At 49.2% G+C, this 18,382-nt stretch overlaps 2 protein-coding genes across 3 annotated transcripts in view; both read left to right on the top strand.

The window, feature by feature from the left end:
- SH2D5 (SH2 domain containing 5) overlaps positions 1-1,166 on the top strand; it is a 15,973-nt gene extending 14,807 nt beyond the window's left edge. The window contains exon 11 of the mRNA XM_063353905.1: positions 1,078-1,166. Coding sequence (XP_063209975.1) covers positions 1,078-1,145 — 68 coding nt within the window. The 3' untranslated portion in view covers positions 1,146-1,166. The remainder of the gene's footprint in view (positions 1-1,077) is intronic.
- KIF17 (kinesin family member 17) lies at positions 1,127-18,382 on the top strand. Of its 2 annotated transcripts, XM_063353901.1 has the most exons (14): positions 1,127-1,357; positions 2,550-2,696; positions 3,108-3,209; positions 5,766-5,955; positions 9,466-9,918; positions 10,918-11,012; positions 11,706-11,853; positions 12,894-12,982; positions 13,112-13,236; positions 16,100-16,331; positions 17,259-17,517; positions 17,735-17,802; positions 17,922-18,042; positions 18,133-18,382. In XM_063353901.1, exons 1-14 carry the CDS (start codon positions 1,127-1,129, stop codon positions 18,264-18,266), a joined length of 2,394 nt encoding a protein of 797 aa, XP_063209971.1. In that variant the 3' UTR covers positions 18,267-18,382. The 2 variants fall into 2 exon arrangements, with proteins under 2 accessions (XP_063209971.1, XP_063209973.1); XM_063353903.1 differs by lacking the exons at positions 1,127-1,357; positions 2,550-2,696 and adding an exon at positions 2,813-2,944.

Below are 18,382 nucleotides of genomic sequence, written 5' to 3'. Positions count from 1 at the left end.
GAGCTCACACTCGTGCACAGTGAATGCGTTTCACACTCAGGGCTCACACTTGTGCACTGTGCATGCATTGCACGCTCAGGGCTCTCATGTGCCGGCAGGGCCATGCACTGTTGCACACTCACAGCTCACACTCGCTCGCTGTGCCCCCGTTGCACACTCACAGCTCACACTCGTGTGCTGTGCCCCGTGCGAGCTCACACTCGCGCATGGTGCCCCCGTTGCACACTCAGAGCTCACACTCGCACGCTGTGCCCCCATTGCACACTCAGAGCTCACGCTCGCGCACGGTGCCCCCGTTGCACGCCCAAAGCTCACACTCGTGCACTGTGCCCCCGTTGCACACTCAGAGCTCACGCTCGTGGACGGCGCCCCCGTTGCACGCGCGGGTCTCACGCTCGCGCACAGCGCCCCCGTCGCACGCGCAGGCCCTCGTGCCCCCCGCCCCGGCTCTTGCACGCGCGCGGTCGCGCGGCCCGAGGGGATGGGGCGAGGGGGCGGGGCCTCGCGCCACGCGGCCCCGTCGCCGCGGCAACGGCGTGTGTTCGCTCCGCGCACGCGCGGGGGCGGCGGGTGCTTCCCGCCGGACCGGGCGCTCCTCGGCTCCCGGCGTCTCCACGCAGCTCGCCTCGCCTCGCCTCGCCTCGCCTCGCCTCCCCTTCCCTTCCCTTCCCTTCCCCTCCGCGCCCTCGGGCTTGCCCCGCACCTACGGGTTTACCTCAGGTTTCCCCTCGCGCGGGACCCCTTGGGCTTGTCCCGGCTTCCCCAGCGTTACCTCAGGCTTTCCCGCCCGCAGCCTCCCCTCGCGTGTCCTCCGGCCGGCCTGCCCTGGTTCCCCCTCAGACTTATTCCAAGCCTTCCCCTTTCCCTTCATCCCTGCCAAGCTTTTCTCCTCCTTAGTCTCCCCTTCTCCCGCAGCCATTCGCGGCCCCCGTTCCTGGCGCCAGGTTGCGGGAGGCCCCTTCCCCTCGGTGCCCCCAGCAAGCGGTGAGGGCTCCACCCCACCGAGGGGCGCAGGCTCCGGGGTCAGGCTTGCCCCAGCCTTCCCACAGGCCTACTCAGGCCCCGATGTCCCCCCAGCCCCTCTGAGTGAGCCCACCGAGTGTGGGGTTGAGCTGGGCCTTGAAACATGGCCTCGGAGGCGGTGAAGGTGATCGTGCGCTGCCGGCCCATGAACGAGCGTGAGAAGGCTCTCGGCTGCAAGGCGGTCGTCAGCATGGAGAGCGCACGGGGCCAGTGCTTCCTCCAAAACCCCGCCGCCGCCGGCGAGCCCCCCAAGCAGTTCACCTTCGATGGGGCCTACTACCAAGAGCACAACACGGAGCAGATCTACAACGAGATCGCCTACCCGCTGGTGGAGGTGAGTGGTGCCCCAAGCAAGGCAGACGCAGCCAACACGTAGCTCGGGACGTGGGCTCTGGAGTTCTACGTGGGCAGGTGATCCCTAAGTGGAACTGATTTACGGACAGAAACAGCCCCGTCCACTTCTCCGAGAGGTTGAGCTGCAACCTCAGCGTGCAGAGGAAGGCAAAACAGCGTTCCAGCAGTAGGCCGGGAAATTGGGAAGAAAAAAGAACATTTTCAGCAGCCAGCGGGGCACTGAGGATAGAATTACATTTAATTGGTTTAGGCGGATGTTTATATGAAAGATGAAACCCTCCTGGGCCCTTGAGAGGGTAGCTGGAAAGAAACTGCGGTGGCAAGTGATGTGAGGGAGGAGAAGGGGGACAAACAAGACTCCTGATGATTTTAGGGACTTTTTACTATCAAGTGAGAAACTTTAAAGATAGGGAACCTCAGCCTGTTTTAGAATAGCAAAATGAGAGGGGATATGTTTGATGCCTGTTAACACACCACTGTGGTAAACAGATGAAGTGGGAAAGGAAACAGTTAAGCAAAAAAACCCTAAGCCCCCCCAAACCCCCAGTTTTGTTAGAAGAAGAAACAGGGATAAAATGGCCAGTGATAAATTTAAGATGGAAGTTCCTGATCAGGAGAACGACCAGGGTCTGGAACAGTAGATCATTGGGCTAATAGATTTTTTATTTTCCTTTTATTTCAACCTTAAGAAATCCAAGTATCTTTTGTTCCTACCGCGCTTCTCTGAAACAGGAAAAAAATGAAAGTAAGTCCTTCTTTCAGCCAGCTTTTCAAGAGAAGATGATTCTAAGCTAGAGACCATCCCTTTGGCTACCCTACAATCAGCTGACATTCTAGTTGTCCCTCTGGGTTTCGTAAGATTTTCTGCCCTATGGCAAAAACATTCTGGTCTGCTAAGTGTTGTCAACTGCCCTTCCTCTTTTCAATACCTGCCTTTCTTCAAGTTTTCCATTTTTGAGAGAAAAGTGCCAATTTACATACTAGCAGAATGCATTTTTTTATTATTATTATACTCTGAGGGCGTATGAAGATCAAGTAGTTGTTTGAAGTTTACTTCTAGCTCTTCCTTTAAAATACCTTTTACGAGGTGGGATGGATTCTGGACAATGCATTTCCAATTATGCAAAGGGTGAAGCTAACGGCTATTTTATTTAGTTTTCCTCCGTTTCCAGGGTGTCACCGAAGGCTACAACGGCACCATATTTGCCTATGGCCAGACTGGCAGCGGGAAGTCATTCACCATGCAGGGAATCGTGGATCCTTCTACGCAGAAAGGCATAATACCCAGGGCATTTGAACACATTTTTGAGAGCGTACAGGTAGGTGTGTAAGGATGCGAGAGAGATTCTGCTGTAAGATGGTGTGATATCGAGACAGATGATTTTTGTATCATACCCCAAGGAGCGAGTGCCGATCGCACTCGGGAGCAAGAAGGGCGCCGGGCTCTTGGGTATGCTGCCTCTCATCCTAAAGCTGAGGCCCAAATATAGCCAGGTGAACTGCGCCCTCATCTCTGCTGACTTTATGGACTCGCACTTGAGATGTTTAAGGACTGAAAGTCCCTATGGTGAGTGTGTCGAGTGGTTACACCTGGGAATGAAATGCCAGGGGAGATTTGATGAAGTGCTGAAGGGAGGTGGGCACCCAGCTGGCACTGAGGATCTACGTGGGCTGCCTACTTGCCTTCACTTTGAGAACCTTACCCAAAAATCATTCCTGTTTTTATGCAGTGTGCTGAAAATGCCAAGTTCTTGGTGAGAGCTTCCTACCTGGAGATTTACAATGAAGACATACGAGACCTTCTTGGAGCTGACACCAAGCAGAAGTTGGAGGTGAGGTGGAGTCAATGTGTCTTAATTGGGAAGTGCTTTAATTTGCTCAGATAAGTGTTGCCATGAATGTTTCGCCAAAGTGCAATAATACGCTTTGTCAGAAGCAGAACGCCAGAATATGAAAATACAGTGATGAAAATCTCCTCTCGAGAAGATTTTGAGGGACTTTAGTGGAAGTTTTGCGGCAGAAGGAACAGGATCCAGTGCTGTGCATCCTGCTTGATAGTGGCCGGTGGCTTAGCAGAAGCTGCGTGAAAATCATTACCGGACAAGGATGGAATAAAGTGCTCGTGGGGCAACTTCTTCATAATCCTTTTCATCTCATGGCTGTCTCTAAAGCAGGAGGATTCTGTGCCTTATAAATGTTTAATCTGATCCAGTGTAGCTGTGGATGATCTCATTATCTGTCTAAAACAAAAAAGGCTGGTCCTTTTTTGAGGGGACACAGCAGATATTACTCCCCATGGGAACGCACGGGGAAGGCGGGCAGTTTCCAGGCATGCAGGAGGGTCAGCTTTCCTGAAATCCTAATCAAGGGGCTGATTTTTATAAAATTTACCTTTTGGTGGCTTTGCAGATCTTTTTGCTTGTATTCCTGGGGGAAGCTGCAAATCTCCTGTCCTAATTTACTTCCCTGCAGGACTGCCCTTCTGAGGAAAACCGAGGCACTAGCACCATCTGCCGCACAGACGTGCCGAGATAGGGACGGACCCAAACTGTCTTATGGGGCAGATGTGGTTTTTTAACAGGCTCCTGGCTTTCAGGGAGGCAAAACCCTCTCCGTTCCGCGTTCCAAGCGTGCTTCGCCCGTGCGGTGAGGGAGGGTGGGAGAAGGAGACTCGCCGTTTGGGAAGGCGCTTGCTGCAGTTTCCCATCTTTTGTTCCACATCAGCAGTGACACCGGTTTCCATGACGACTGCAGTTGGCACTGGGAGGGCAGGAGTTGGGCAGAACAGTTTCCAGGGTAACACCATCACACTGGTGACAGCCGCAGCCTGTTGCTGCCTCCACCAAGTAATTAAGGGAGTCATGTCCTGGGGATACAGAAAGCCTGGGCTGACCCACTGCTTTCTTCTGTGTCCCCTAGTTCTCCTCCAAAATCCCATTTCTTATTTGTTCTTTTGCCTTTCAACATGAGCGACGTTGGTGACTCCGAAGCCCGCAATCACTTCTCCAGGTGTGAAACCCTGTGAAGAGCAGGTTTTATGGAGCTCTGCAAGGAAAATGCCCCCGTCAGTCTGTCGTGGAGTTAAACAACAGCCATGTCCTCGGTTTTGTGTTCTTTGGGGACTCTGCAGCACCCTCAAATACAGCCGGGCCAACCGTGGTTCTTCTGTAGCACAGCTGGGGTTCGTCTGTAGCACAGGCAAAAGTCACAGTGTCTGAACCGTCTGGCTGTGATTCTGTAACTGGATTCATCCTGGGCAGTGATGGCATTAGAACAAGGCTAAAATCCTGCCCCGTTCCGTTTTCAGCCACTTCTGCTCTGTTCTGTGCAGATTTTTTTACAGCAAATGCTCTATTTTACATTATTTCTTGTGGGGTGTGCATCACTAAAGTATCTAAAGATCTTCTTTGGAAGTCACACTGCCAAACACAGTGCCTGTCACTCCGTGACACCGAGTCATGACAACCATATCTTGATATCCCAGCTGACACGATAAAGATAGAGCTTTGGTTATGAACTCAGCAGCTGTGGGGCGTAACATTGCTGTTGCAAATGAATTCAGCTCGTTTAAAATTCCCAGTGCGGAGAGAGCTTCAGAGGGAGCTGGTGTAGGAGTGCAGGGATCTCTTGATTGTTTTGTATTTTTTATGTAGGTTTGATGGATCATTCAGGATTTCGAACATTTAAATTGTTTATTAGCATGCGGTATGAAATTTTTCTTCTGCATGATTGATAATTGCTGAAAAGGTGCTGTTAGGTATTTCACACTCTGTTTCTATCCGGGTGCCTGAATATGATTTTAGAGCATCTTAAAAATGAACTAATCTGGAGAAAAATCGTTATAGTCCGCCTGTGCATGAGAGGTGTGACTTTGGGAATTTTGTCAGTGAGATCAAGACGCCCTCTGAGAGCGGAGGGGTTCAGCAAAGCACCGGTAACAATATCTGTGACTATTGAATTTGTGCTTTGATTTTAAAAAAGCTCCCTATGACTGAAGAGATATTAGAGCCTTTGCCATAATGGGTGAAAAACATTTCAGTTCTTTTTTTAAAATCTGCGGCTTAATAATAGGGGAGGTAGAAGGCGGCTCAGCGCAGGTTTCTTGTGGCCTGGGAGATGTCTGAATCAATCAGCAAACTTTTAACTTTAATTCTTTTTGTCTGCGGAGCCATGAAGGTGGTTCCTTCTTTTTGGGTGATTTTATTCCTCCTTCAGAAATACGAAGGCTTTTTGGTGGCAGCTGGATATGTGTTTTGCCGTACTGCGGTTTAATTTCTCCACGTGCAAAACTGGCGTAGCCCTCGAGCTTCTGACCAGTTCCCAGCGCGCCTTCCTGCAGTCTCGGGGCGTCTTGTTTCTAACCTGTGTTGCCTTGTCCCTGTTTGCAGCTGAAGGAGCACCCAGAGAAAGGGGTGTACGTGAAGGGGCTCTCCCTGCACACCGTGCAGAGCGTGGTCCAGTGCGAGCGGATCATGGAGACAGGCTGGGGAAACCGAGCAGTGGGTTACACCCTCATGAATAAGGACTCTTCCCGCTCCCACTCCATCTTTACTGTCAATATGGAAATCTACACCGTAGGTAAGTAGCTGGATGTCCTGCGTTAGGCCTGGGCCTAGAAGAGCGTGGAATTTGCGTGTCACCAGTCACCCCACAGCAAAACTGAAGACCCTAAACAATTTTAGGTGCAGTAGGGATCAGAATTGTGCCCTGACATGGGTATTCTTCACAGCATGAAATGGCTCAGCACTCAAAGTCTTTTTTTTTTTTTTTTTTTTTTTTTCTTTTTTCCCCCCCTAAATTCCCCCTTGGGAGAGAAATGTCTGACACTCAGACTGGCAACATATTTAATTCTCCTTTCATTTCTTTATCTTCTTAAACCTTTATTTCCAGCAAAGGGTGCTAAATCTCCCAGCCCATCCAATGGCTTGGAGTTCGTACATTGTACAGCCTGGAGAAACTTCTGTCGTTATCTGGCTCGTCTGACCTCCTTCACAATGCAAGTCAGATCACTTCATCCAACGATTCCTTCACTGAACTTAATCACGGGACACATCTTTTAAGCAAACAGCTAATCTGGGGTTTAAGATGGAATAAAATAATCCCTTACTAATATTTTCATGACTGATTTTCCTTTCTCAAGCATCTCATTTCCATTAGCGTTTCTGTAGCTGATAAAGCTGCTTCGCTGGGCCTGAACACAGACGTCAAAAGGGTTTTTTCTGGGACTGAGAAAGGAATTAGTCTCCTATATTCTGTCTAGTCCTTGACCCCGGCTGAGGCTGTGAACAACTTGGCTTCGTTTTCTTCAGCTGTTTCAGCCACAGGGAAAGTTACACAATGTCTTCCTAAATTGTGGTTCCAGATGTTGGTGACAGTACCTCACTATCCAAAATGGGGTGTGTGGAGGATTTGGGGAATTTCTCAATTAGCACAGTTGGGGGATGCTAATCCTTGCATTACATGGGTCTGTAAAATCCCAACTTTAATCCTAACAAGGGAAAAGAGTATTTACTCTCCTCTTTTGTGTTCCAGATGGGTGCAGGGCTCTTAATCTAGCCTGCAACCATGTCTCTGATTTAAAGCTTTGAAAACTTGTTACACAGAACAGGATGGCAGGTGGGGAAACTTGCGGCTTTGGCAGTTAAATGGAAGACAGCTGGAATATTTGAGGAGAAAGCTGAGGGTTCTGGCACAATCCCTGTAACTGGATGGTTCTACTAGGGTAATCATTAGTTGAAAGAGTTAATGAAGTTGGTATTTATCTTGTCATCTCTAGGCTTCAAGAAGAGGTGCATGGGGAAGTTCAAACGCATTTTCCAGTTGAGCCTGTAGTTAAATTATAATTTACAGGCAGTTAATATTTTAAAGGATTTCTTTGCAATTATGTGGAATAAAATTACTCTTTTTTTTTTTTTTTTTTTTAAAGTAACAGATTCAAGAATTATGGCAAATACCGCCTCTCTGGCTGCAGATGTATGAAATGCACAAGTTACCGTCAGTGTTTTTACAGTATTTAGAGTCACAGATGTTTTATTCCTTTATATTATGCTTAGGGATTGATTTGTTAATGCGAAGGATGTCGTAGATTTGGCCAGTGCCACCAGAACTGGCTGATGGGCTGTACAAGAATTAGGCGGGCAAGATTTTTGGGCTGCTGCGGGCATGTTAGCAAGAGTCTGGGGACCTCGTTACACCATGGAAACTAAACCGCTAAGCTCCAAGATGGAAACAAACAGCCTCTGTGGGTAAAAGGACTGGCAGGAACCAAAACAACTTTTTAATTGCCCGACAGTGTTTACATAAACTGGGGGAAGGAGGGAAAGGGTTAGAAAAACTACTTTTTGTGACTGTCCAGCACTCAGAAAGGGTAGTGAGAGGGTGCTCTATTTAAGCTCTGTCTGGTGGGTTTTTTTTTCCCAATTCTCCCATGTCTTGACACACCAGTAAGATCTGGAGTAAAGCAACAAGTTTGCTCGGCAGCAAACGTTAAGTTCCACGGTTAACAATCTGTTGCTGTAACTGGGGAAATATCCTGGGGCAACAGATTTTAGATTTTTTTTTTTGGAGTTTACCTGTGAACTTTTGACTTTCCCCCGTGCATCAGGTTATTTATTACTCGTGTTTAGATATTGTCCACAGCCATAAATCTTAACTCTGTCTAAATTCAAGGCTAGGTTTTCTGGAAGGCTGTCTGGAAAAGGGCGGACTTGGTTAAAATCCTGATGCTCTTTTTGCTTGGAGCGCTAAAGGAGCTCTTCCCTTGAACTTGGATTGTAATCGTGAGGGATGACTGAGACATGGGCATCCAAGAGTGTGGTCCAGCGCTGAGGACAGTAGCCTGTGATTTGGGAGCGTGCGTCCAACTCTTTGCTCTGCATGAGGCTGGGAAAGTTAAGTAGCCAGAAAACCCGAGGGGTTCCTAAAACAACTGGGTGTGTTTTCTCTCAGTCAGAGGGAATTTGCATCACCACGTTAATCTGGCCTCAAAATGCAGGTCAGGAAGCAGATATTACATGCGTGAGGTGTGCTTCCCGGTAGCTGGGGAGCTGTTGACTTCAGCTCACATCTTCTCTTGCCTTAGAGCATTACAATGGGAATGGCTCCAGCTCACTGGGTCTGACTCCTCACTCGCTGAGATCCAGCTCTTCATCCGCGTGGTTTGGGCCCAGCTCAGTCCTGATTCCTTGCCGTTTTCCTGTTTCTTGCGTGCCTCCATTTTACTTTCTCGCTGAGAATGTCACGAGTTGAGGAGGAACAGATGCCGCTGAGCATGCCTGCGTGCTGAATCACAGCGCAGTTTTACGGCTATCTGGGCGAGAGGGGAGATCTGCTGGGCTTCTGGAACATTCGAGCTGTCTCGGGACAGAAAACCAGATGGTGGTCCTTGATGGTATCTGACAGGATGTGCTTTGTCTTTTGAAGCACAGCAAGAAACTTCTTCAGTACATCCATTGATTAGGGTAGGATGGATTCCAGTCTTGAGAAAAGCTGTAGTTTGGGAGTTCATGGAAAAACCGTTTCCCAACGTAGTGTCTATTCCAGCCTTTCCACGGTAGTCTGTAGGGTCACCTTCCTGCCTGTCCCTCCACATCGCGTAGGAGCCTGTTCTTTTGCCTGTGCTCTCCAACTATCCCTGCTCCAGTTGCTGCCTGTTGATTCCTCGTTTCATGCTTCTCCCCTTGTTTCGCTCCAATTGTCAGACATTGTTTAACTTCATGAAACAATCTGAGGAGGAAAAAAGTTGTATAAACTCATGGTCTGACTGTGTTAATTGCAGTGGGCTTTGCATGAAATGCTAAACGCTGTGGAAATATGCGGATGGTGTGTGTGTGTGTGTGTGTGTGTTCAGAGCTCACTGGGAGACTAAGAACAGGCATGAATTTTTACTGTGCAGGATCTCGTTCAGGAAGGCGCTAAAACATGTAGTTGTAAGATTAAGTAGGTATTTATTTACTTAAGGGAGTCAGGGCCCAAATGCAGACAAAGAACAGGGCTTGAACTGGAACGTAATGCCAAGAAAGTCCTGTTTCTTGACTGTTAAGATGCTTCCTCTTAAGAAGAGACTAACCCGGAATTATTTTCTTGCAGATGAGCGAGGGCAGGACCACCTTAGGGCCGCAAAACTCAATTTAGTGGATCTGGCAGGAAGCGAGAGACAGTCAAAAACTGGAGCCACAGGGGACCGGCTCAAAGAGGCCACCAAAATCAACCTGTCCCTCTCAGCTCTGGGCAACGTCATCTCGGCCCTAGTCGATGGCAGGTGTAAACACATCCCCTACCGAGACTCAAAGCTGACCAGGCTGCTGCAAGATTCCCTCGGAGGGAATACCAAGACACTGATGGTAGCTTGCTTATCTCCGGCTGATAACAACTATGACGAAAGCCTCAGTACTTTGCGCTATGCTAATCGAGCAAAAAACATCAAGAACAAGCCCTGTATCAACGAGGACCCCAAGGATGCTCTGCTGAGGGAGTATCAGGAGGAGATTAAGAAGCTGAAGGACATTCTAGCTGAACAGATGAGCACGAATAACTTGTCAGGTAGGAGAGCCCTTACTGGCTGGAGAGATGTTTTGACAGAAAAATGTGGTTTTTACACGTAAAATGCTTGCTGGATTTCACCTCAACCTTTCCCTTGCCTGTTGGAAGAAGAGTTCTCCATTCTGGTAATGGACTTTTCCTTCACTGTTGTCCAATTGACCTTATTCCACCAGTAAAGACCATCTCAGTTATCCGGTATTTTCAATAATGACACGTTCTGTTAGAAAATGCAGTTGTGGTTAAAATCCTCAGCTCTTCTTGGTCATTTTGGCTAGAATTTGGTCAGTCACGGTAGAGAGGTTTTGGCTGGCAGAGCAAAAATGAGTTGCAAAAGACATAAAAGTATAAAAGTCTTTATTAAAAATATATATATATATATGTTTTCAAATTTAGCATTCAGCCCCTGTTCTACTACACTGTGAATTTTTGACACCGGAAGAAGAGTTTTGCCCTGCTGGTGGAAGCTCTTTGCTGGGAAGTAGGAATGGCAAATGTGGGAACCAGTGGGTAAGAGCAATCTTTAGGGAGCTGATCACCTTTTGAGAATTATTCCCTAAAAAAGGGCAAGTTTCAGCAGAGAAATAAGTTTTTTCTTTTTTTCTGCCACCTTCCAGAAACAGCTGTGAAGAAAGGAGGCAATTTCCTTGCACCTTTCGTCTCCTTCCCAGTGTCTTTTATCTACCAAATCAGTTAGCATAGCCCTGGAAACAAGTCTCCTGTTATTCTGTGAAAGAGATTAGATTTATATTTGCTTTCATATACCCAAAGGTTAAACCTCTCCCCCTCTGCGCAGCGCTGACTCCTCTCCCCACACCTATGGAGTCCCAGGCCAGTGGGCGTTTTGGCAGCCCAGATGCTGGCACACGAGCACAGTTCAGAGGAGCGCACGGATTGCAATGTTCTTCGCTGGCAGCCAGGTTCTTTGTTCTCTTTCCAGGCATTCTCCAGGCATCCCACCCAGTAATTGTGAGTGATTCTTATTTCTGCTTTGCTTTGCAGGGCTTCTACCTGCTGAGACTGCTCGCCTGGCAGCAAAGCCAGCTCCCCTCAAACCCCAGTTAGATCTTGAAGCAGAGAAGCAGCTGATGAGAGAGGTAAGTCAGGAGGGGGTATCCCATAGTGTCTTTGACTAAAGCTTGTGGGTTTTTATAATAATCATTACAAACATGGTGTAGGGCTGTGTGGTTCAGCCTTTTCAGAACACTTCTCTTCCTATTTTTTGGTCATTGGGCTTCTCCTGTGGACAGAATGCGTGTTGATAGAAGTTTTATTTACAATGTCGCTTTCTCTCAGCATTGTTCCCACCACTCTGGAGATGAATTGGAATGGATCCCGAAGAAGAAGTTTTGACGTACATATAGCAGGAAGGGGAAACTACATGTGAAAGTTAAGGTTCCTCCTCCTGTCAGAGGAGGGAGAAGTAGGTGGGTGGAAAGCAGTAGTCAAAGATGTTAGGAGCAGTATGGAGCAGGACGAAGATAAAGAGGGGATATGGAGCCAGGAGGAAGAATGAGGAGTTGGGCCCAGAAGGAAATGAAACTCTCTCCTTGCTCTTTACAAAGCTCCTCCCAGGGCAATGCATCCGCCCAAGATAGCGGTTTCTGGGGTTAACTAGTCACCTTCCATCAATACTGTGTCGACTTAAATCACAGAAAAAGACAATGAATACAGGATGGTAAGGTTTTATCGGGGTAGACATGAGATGTGACCTAGAATGGACCTAGATGTGACCTTGTGTAGAGTCAGGAGCGGGGCTGTCGCGTCAGGCTGTCTGCTGTGCTTTTCAGGAGTACGAAGAGAGGCTGACCCAACTAAAGGCCAGCTACGAAGCGGAACAGGCGTCCCGTGCCCGCCTCGAAGAGGACATCAGTCGCCTGAGGAATCACTATGATCTCAAGCTGTCTGCTCTCGAGGAGAACCTCAGGAAGGAAGCAGGTGTGGACGAGGCAGGTGAAGGGTGTGTGGCACAGGCTGAGGGCGCCCTGATGCTTTAGGCACGAGCAGACACGGACTGTTTTTTGCAAAGTCAGGTCTGTTGCAGCCACTGCAACCTTTAAAGTGGCAGCGACTGCTACTGCAGCAAGCGCTGCCTGGCAGCAACAGCAGCCCCTGCTCTCAACCCTCCCTTTTCCACAGCAGGAGCAGTAACTCTGGCTCTCCTGAGCCACTCATGAGACTGCCTTTGCCAGCTGTGTCCTATTTCCCTGGATTCTTTTCCCTATCAGGACCAGCCGAGCCCTACCCTATAAGCCTTGAGGCGATGAAATGTCATTTTTTGCCCACGTAGCCGTTGAGTTTCTTCTGACTTCGGGCAGCGTTTCTCTCGAGCAGAGGATGGAGCTGCGGAGATGACTGGTCTCGGCAGGCGCTGCTCTGTCTTGATCCGATTGGCTTTGCACAACTCACACGCCCAAGACGAGGGTGGCTGCCGCAGTCTCTTCCAGCGCATGCAAATGTGATGCAGCCCTGGGGCTCCCGGTGGATTATCACCACCATCGCTTTGCTGGAGGATGGATATTCTTCTCACACACCTATAAATTGTTGCCAGCTATCCTCATTACCGCTTCTCATTTATACTTCCATGGTGCCCCAGAGCATGTTTTGCAATGTGCTTGTACAGCACTTGTTGCCCAATATTAATTCTTGAACCTATATTCTTCATTTTTGATGCTATCACTTTCTAAGGCACGAGGTTCTTTTTTTTTTTTTTTTTTCCCCTGATTACAAATGTGCACCCCCAGCCTCTGAAACAAATTATTTGTGTGCGAACACGAGGACCCAGGCTCTCCCAGCCCTGTAAAATCTGCATTCCTCACCTGATATACCCTCTGCATCTTTGATAACAGACCTTTTCCTTCCAGACACAGACTTTGTAGCTTTTGGTGAAGATTTTCTGTGATGTTTCCACAGATTCATGCTCTAGTTTTGCAGAGCTCGTTGCTGACGTTGTGAGTGTTTCCTCTTTTACTCTTCAGCTGCCACAAGGACTGAAACTACTCCTGACGAGACACCTTTGCCCGAAGACTCTGTTGCTGCAGCAGATGAAGAACCAACATCAGCGCAGGTACCCTTCAGGCTACTTCTCTCCCCCCAGGTTGAATAAACCCGAGTGGGTAGAGTTGTGCTTCATCTGTCCTGGTACTCACACTGTGTCTTTTCAGAGCCGCAGCTTTTGGTTTCCTCTTCTCCTCAGGCCCCAGGAGCGCCTCGGGCTTTCCCAGACGCTGGCGGTGCGAGCCGGGGGAGCGCTGGAGCAGAGGTGGCCGTCCCTGCTGAGGGGACTTCATTGCCTGCAGAGCAGCAGCAGGTGCTCGCCAGGTCAGTGACTGCGCCGCTCCTGCTCCCTGCCTCCTGGGCGCTGCTTACAACACACACAGGCACGAAACAACCTTGTTCTTCCATCACCTTACAACCGTCGAGCTTCAGCCCTCAGTTCAGCGCAGCACAAAACTAGGCAGGCGCGTATTCTTTACCCCCAAATTAACTTTGTCCTATTTGGGCAGATGAATAGCTGTTAGCTGTGGCGTTCGGTGAGGCCAAGTGCCAGAATTATGAAAGGAAAAATCTGGAGAGGTTTGTGTCGGCAGATGTGGATGCAAAAAAGCGTGCTTTCCTGATAACAAATCCTGCCTCGATCTGTAGGCAGGGAAATCTTCTCCTTCTCTGGCTTTTTGCAGGTGTAATTTAGAAGAAGTTTATAGAGTTGAGTCTGGCTGTCACTGACGGAGCTTAAGTGCCCAAATAGCTTGGAGGCGGCCTCCTCGTCCTCTTAAAGAGGTTTTTGAAGGGCACTTAGATCCCTCTCCTATCAGTACAAGTAAGGTAGCCGGCCTTCCTGCTGCTCGCTGCACACTTAGATGGAATAGAGTGCATCCTCCACGACTCTCCTATGTGACTGAGCTCACTTTTGCCTCTAACTCACACATCTGACAATGTTTGCAAGACATCAGCTGGAACTGCCACCAAAATTTCCCAATAATCACATTTTAGGGGCAGCATTAGACCCAGGGTCTGGAGCAGAGGGCTGGGACGTGAGGAGTGCAGTCACGCTTGGCCCATCTCGGAAGCATCCTGTCTGGAAGGTTTTCTTCCAGGCAGGAGACATCTTGAGAGAATTCCTTTAGTCCAAGTACAACACACTGTATATAATGAAATAATAATGGGGGTTTAATGCTGTTTTAGAAATACACGCTCTAAGCAAATTCTGCCGATTTCTCTCCCTCACTCTGTTGCATGGAAGTATATTAAAATTAGGAACGCTTAACGTAACATATATTGTGGACGATGGAGTTTGATTCTGCAAAGTCTTGTGTTTTTTTAACCATCTTTCAGCTTTGCTGTGAGCTCCTGTGGCGCGTGCTCGTTCTGTTGGGCCTCTCCCAGCTGAAAAAGGAGCGATTAAGATCTCGAATAGCAGTGTAATTTGGGGGCAGTTCTGTCTATTAACGGAGAGGTCTCCAAAGAAACCCTTCGTTTGGACTATATATCAAATCTTAGTAGTCCTACTGCAGCGGTCCTTTTTGTGACAAACAAGTGAAAAATGCTCTTCCAATTACGTCGTTAAAATCAAAGTTCTCTGCAGATGAGGCAGGAGGGTTTGGTTCCGCAGGCATGGGGATTTTCAAAGCCGCCTGTGAAAGGCTTTACGCATCAGGACGGCTGCGAGATCTCTGATACTCACTCAGCAGAGCAAGGATTCAAGCACGCATTAAGCAAAGGAAACCGAAGGCTACTTGGCAAGTGCAGTACAGTAGAATAGTAGGTCATCTCTGGTGGAGAACGAGCTCTTTCGGATGGGTTTGAAGATAATTAAGAGGCTATTATCAGCAGAGGTTTTATCAGCAGTGGGATTTTCTCCAATTTGAGGCAGCGCTGGCCAAGCTGAGCTATCTGCTCTGCTGCAGATCCCCGTGCAGACACAGCTCTGGAGCACGGCTTTATTTCCGTGTCGGAGCGTACGGAGCCGTGCAGCGCGGGCATGAGACCAGCTTGGTTTCAAATGTGGGTCTGTGCCAGTGCGCATGCAGCAACACTGAGGTCACTCAAGTCATCAACCCTGGCTGATACTGCCCCAAAAAAGAACTTGTACTGTGTTTTCCAGCTGTACAACTCCCTTATCCACCACTTAGAATATTTCTTTGTGTAATTTTGGTGCCTTTTGTGCTTGCTTTGAGAGTGTTACAAAGCAAGGAATAAGAATTGAAATACAAATTCCACAAAACGGGGTTTTTTGAAATAATTCCGTGAGTGTAAATGCAGATTTCCAGACATATGTGCCGATGAAGGTGCTCGTAATAACATGCACTTTGCCTTGGGTCCACAGGAGTATCTATGACAGGAACTGTAAAGAAATTGGAATTTGCCATGATTACTCAGGGCAGCAAATCTTGTCAGAAATCACTATTTCTGTTCTGTGTCTTTGTCCCGTCCCACTCGGTTGGTGAGGGTAAGGTTAATTTTTTAATTCTCTGTGCGGTAGCCGGAGTAACGACAATTACTCCAGAAGTTTTAAATTACGAATTTACTTAAACTCGGCGGAACTACATGGATAGAGGCTTGGCAAAACCTGTAACAATATTACTCTTAAACTCAGTGGAATTACAAAAGATAGCATTTTGGTAAAAAGGACATCACCCTTATGTGCTGGAAAAGTGAAGTCAGAGGCAGACAGAGAGGAGGAGAGAGAGAGAGATGTGAGGAAAGGAGAAAGAAAAAGGAAATATATCACCACCCTTGGATCCAGTGATGGTCTCTGCTTGTAGCCGTGGTCCTCAGGTGGCCAACGTGCAGGGAAAGCGTGTCCTCCTTTCTTTTAGACTCAAAGTGCTCGCCCTTACAGGCAGGGACTCATCACCAAGCATGTGCAGGGGTTGCCCAGGAATGCTCCAGAAAAGGAGCATGCGGAGCAGATGTTCAGGAATGTTCCAGAAATGAGTTGGTGGGGTGTGGGGGTCTCGGAGACCTCACAACCCCCTCCCTGCATGCGCAAAAGCCAGTTAGCGATGCCCCTGCCCCCATAGGGTCTGTCTGCTCACCTCTGCTAGTGTCGGGATGGATATTTGCGACACTCGCTCGTTTTGATAGTCGGAGCTCTACGGTCTTCCCAAACGTCAGTCAGGTAAGGCCGTGGATCCCCTGCGCCCATGCAGATGGTTCTTTGTGCCGCGCTTGTCTTTTCCAGGCTGCAGATGCTGGAGCGACAGGTGGTAGGAGGGGAACAGGCTAAAAACAAGGACCTCAAAGAAAAGCGTAAACGCCGGAAAAAATACGCGGATGAGCGGAGGATGCAGCTGGTGGCTGCCCTGCAGCAATCTAACGAGGACAGCAGCGACTGGGTCCTGCTTAACGTCTACGACTCCATCCAGGAGGAGGTTCGAGCCAAGAGCAAGCTTCTGGAGAAGGTGCAGGAAAAGGTGAGCAGCTCCCCGCTATCCCCGCTCAAGATCCAAGGGAGCGTCTCTCTCCTCCCCTGCTTACCTGGTTTTTATGGTTACGGAGGTGTTTTAGGGCAGTGTGTTTAGAGAATGACTCTTCCTGCGTCAAATATTTCATACACGTGCCTGCGTTAGTCGCTATAAGCTTGTTTGCGTGCGTTTTTATGAAATATCAGACGCAGCAGCCCTCAGGGTGAGGAATTAAGTTGTTAAAAACCCAAACCCCACCTGTTTTAGAGGCCGGTCTCCTTGTGCAGCGCAGAGGCCGGAGGGTGGTGTCTGGCCGTGGGAGAGGATGCGGCTCCCTCTGCTGCCCTGCGCCATCTACTGCACAGCTTCCTCCGGCTCCGATTGTCACACCTGGGCTCCTGGAAGAAATTACGCCGGGAAAAATTTTCGGGGGGGGGGGGGGGAACAAAACAAACTACAAAAGCAACGCTCTTAAATTTTAGGCACGCTTGAAAATCTGTTTTGCTCTCATGAGGCAGAATCAGAGGAGCATTAAAAAAATCTCCGTGTGCGTGTGCGCAGTCCTAAATCTGCATGTTAAGAACTTGCTTTATTCCTGTGTTTAGGTTAGCAAAGAAATATTGCACCTTTTTCATCGAAGTTAGGAACTCCCAAGAGTTTGTTATCACTGGACGCAGACAACACTAGTCAGATTAATTTAAGGTCCATTCAAAGACTCGGTACTTTGGGGAAACGCAAGAAATCTTTCATTAAAACAGACGTGGAATAACCTCCCTGCACAATCTCATGACAATTCTTAATTATAAATTAGAAATCTTCCCAAATATTGAAGCTTTTCTTTGTGTCTTTCCATCCCTCTGCCTGACAAATTCCTGTCCTGGCAGTAACGCTCTCGCCTTTATAATCCCAGTGATTTACTTTGGGTTTATGTCCCAGCTGCGGGCTGCCGAGACCGAGATCAAAGATCTGCAGTCGGAGTTTGAGCTGGAAAAGATCGATTACCTGGGCACCATCCGCCGCCTGGAGCGAGACCTGCTGCTCTTCCAGCAGCTGCTGGATCAGGTGCAGTCCCTCGTCCGCCGCGACTGCAACTACAGCAATCTGGAGAAGATCAAGCGCGAATCCGTCTGGGATGAGGAAACGGGCTGCTGGAAAATTCCAGAGCCCGTCGTTCAAAAAACCCGCCTGCCCGCAGGTGAGAGGCTGCTCCTGGGCTCGGCAGGTCATGTCTGGGCTCCTAAAATCTTCCACGTACAGAAAGTTTGTCTAGAAAATTTGAACATTAACATCATCTAACGCAAAATGCGGTACGGATCCTTTGGGAATCTCCCTAAGCTCGGAGTGGTGTTGGGGATGGGGGAGCTTTAATTGCTCTGGAGCTGACGACCCTTTAACGCCGTCTCTCCCCACAGCGGTTCCAGCCCTGCTGCAGCCCCAGCCTGCCCGAAGCAGCCCCGCGGCCGAGAGCGGAGACTGCACGGTACGCTGCCTTTCTCCTCCCATTCCTATCCCATTTTATCCATTTTTGCCCTATTTCTAAGCCATAACCTGAGGGCTAGCGCAGAGCCCGGCGCCGCTGACAGCGTTTTATGCTTCCAGCCGGAGGAGGATCGCTACAAGCTGGTGCTGAACCGCAGCGACAGCGAGACGGCCGCCAACAACTACTTTGGACCCCGGCGCGCCAGCCGCATCCTCCAGCCCGACCCGTCCCGGCACAAAGGTAAACCTTCATTTTTTCACAGGAGGCGGCAGGTTTTTGGTGCCCGGTGAGGGCCGGTGCCCACCGCTGCCCCTTCCCCTCCTCTTCCAGCTCCCCCGGGGCACGAGGTGGCCGCCCTGCTCCGGCCCCGGCCATTCCGCCTCCAGGCCCTCGCCTTGACCCCGCCGAATGCCAACACCAAGCGCAAAAAAGGCAAAGGCGGCTCCGGCAGCCGCCCCCTCTGACTGCGCAGTGTCCGGCCTCGCAGGATGATGCCAAATCTCTGTGGGTTTGCACCCAAAACACTCTTGCTCTACGTCAGGGCATGGGACAGAGGGTGAGCTCATTGTCACGGTGTCGT

This window comes from Chroicocephalus ridibundus, chromosome 16, assembly GCF_963924245.1.
Source record: "Chroicocephalus ridibundus chromosome 16, bChrRid1.1, whole genome shotgun sequence".
Classification (NCBI taxonomy): domain Eukaryota; kingdom Metazoa; phylum Chordata; class Aves; order Charadriiformes; family Laridae; genus Chroicocephalus; species Chroicocephalus ridibundus.
Note: the sequence above shows the minus strand (reverse complement) of the source record. Positions and strands in the feature narration are given on the sequence as shown.

Bases quoted from the DNA above. Each gene is read 5' to 3' on its own strand.
- KIF17 (XM_063353901.1), top strand. From the start codon at position 1,127: ATGGCCTCGGAGGCGGTGAAGGTGATCGTGCGCTGCCGGCCCATGAAC. The intron at 1,358-2,549 runs GTGAGTGGTGCC...CTCCGTTTCCAG, and splicing joins TCGCCTACCCGCTGGTGGAG to GGTGTCACCGAAGGCTACAA. The intron at 13,237-16,099 runs GTCAGTGACTGC...TGTCTTTTCCAG, and splicing joins CAGCAGCAGGTGCTCGCCAG to GCTGCAGATGCTGGAGCGAC.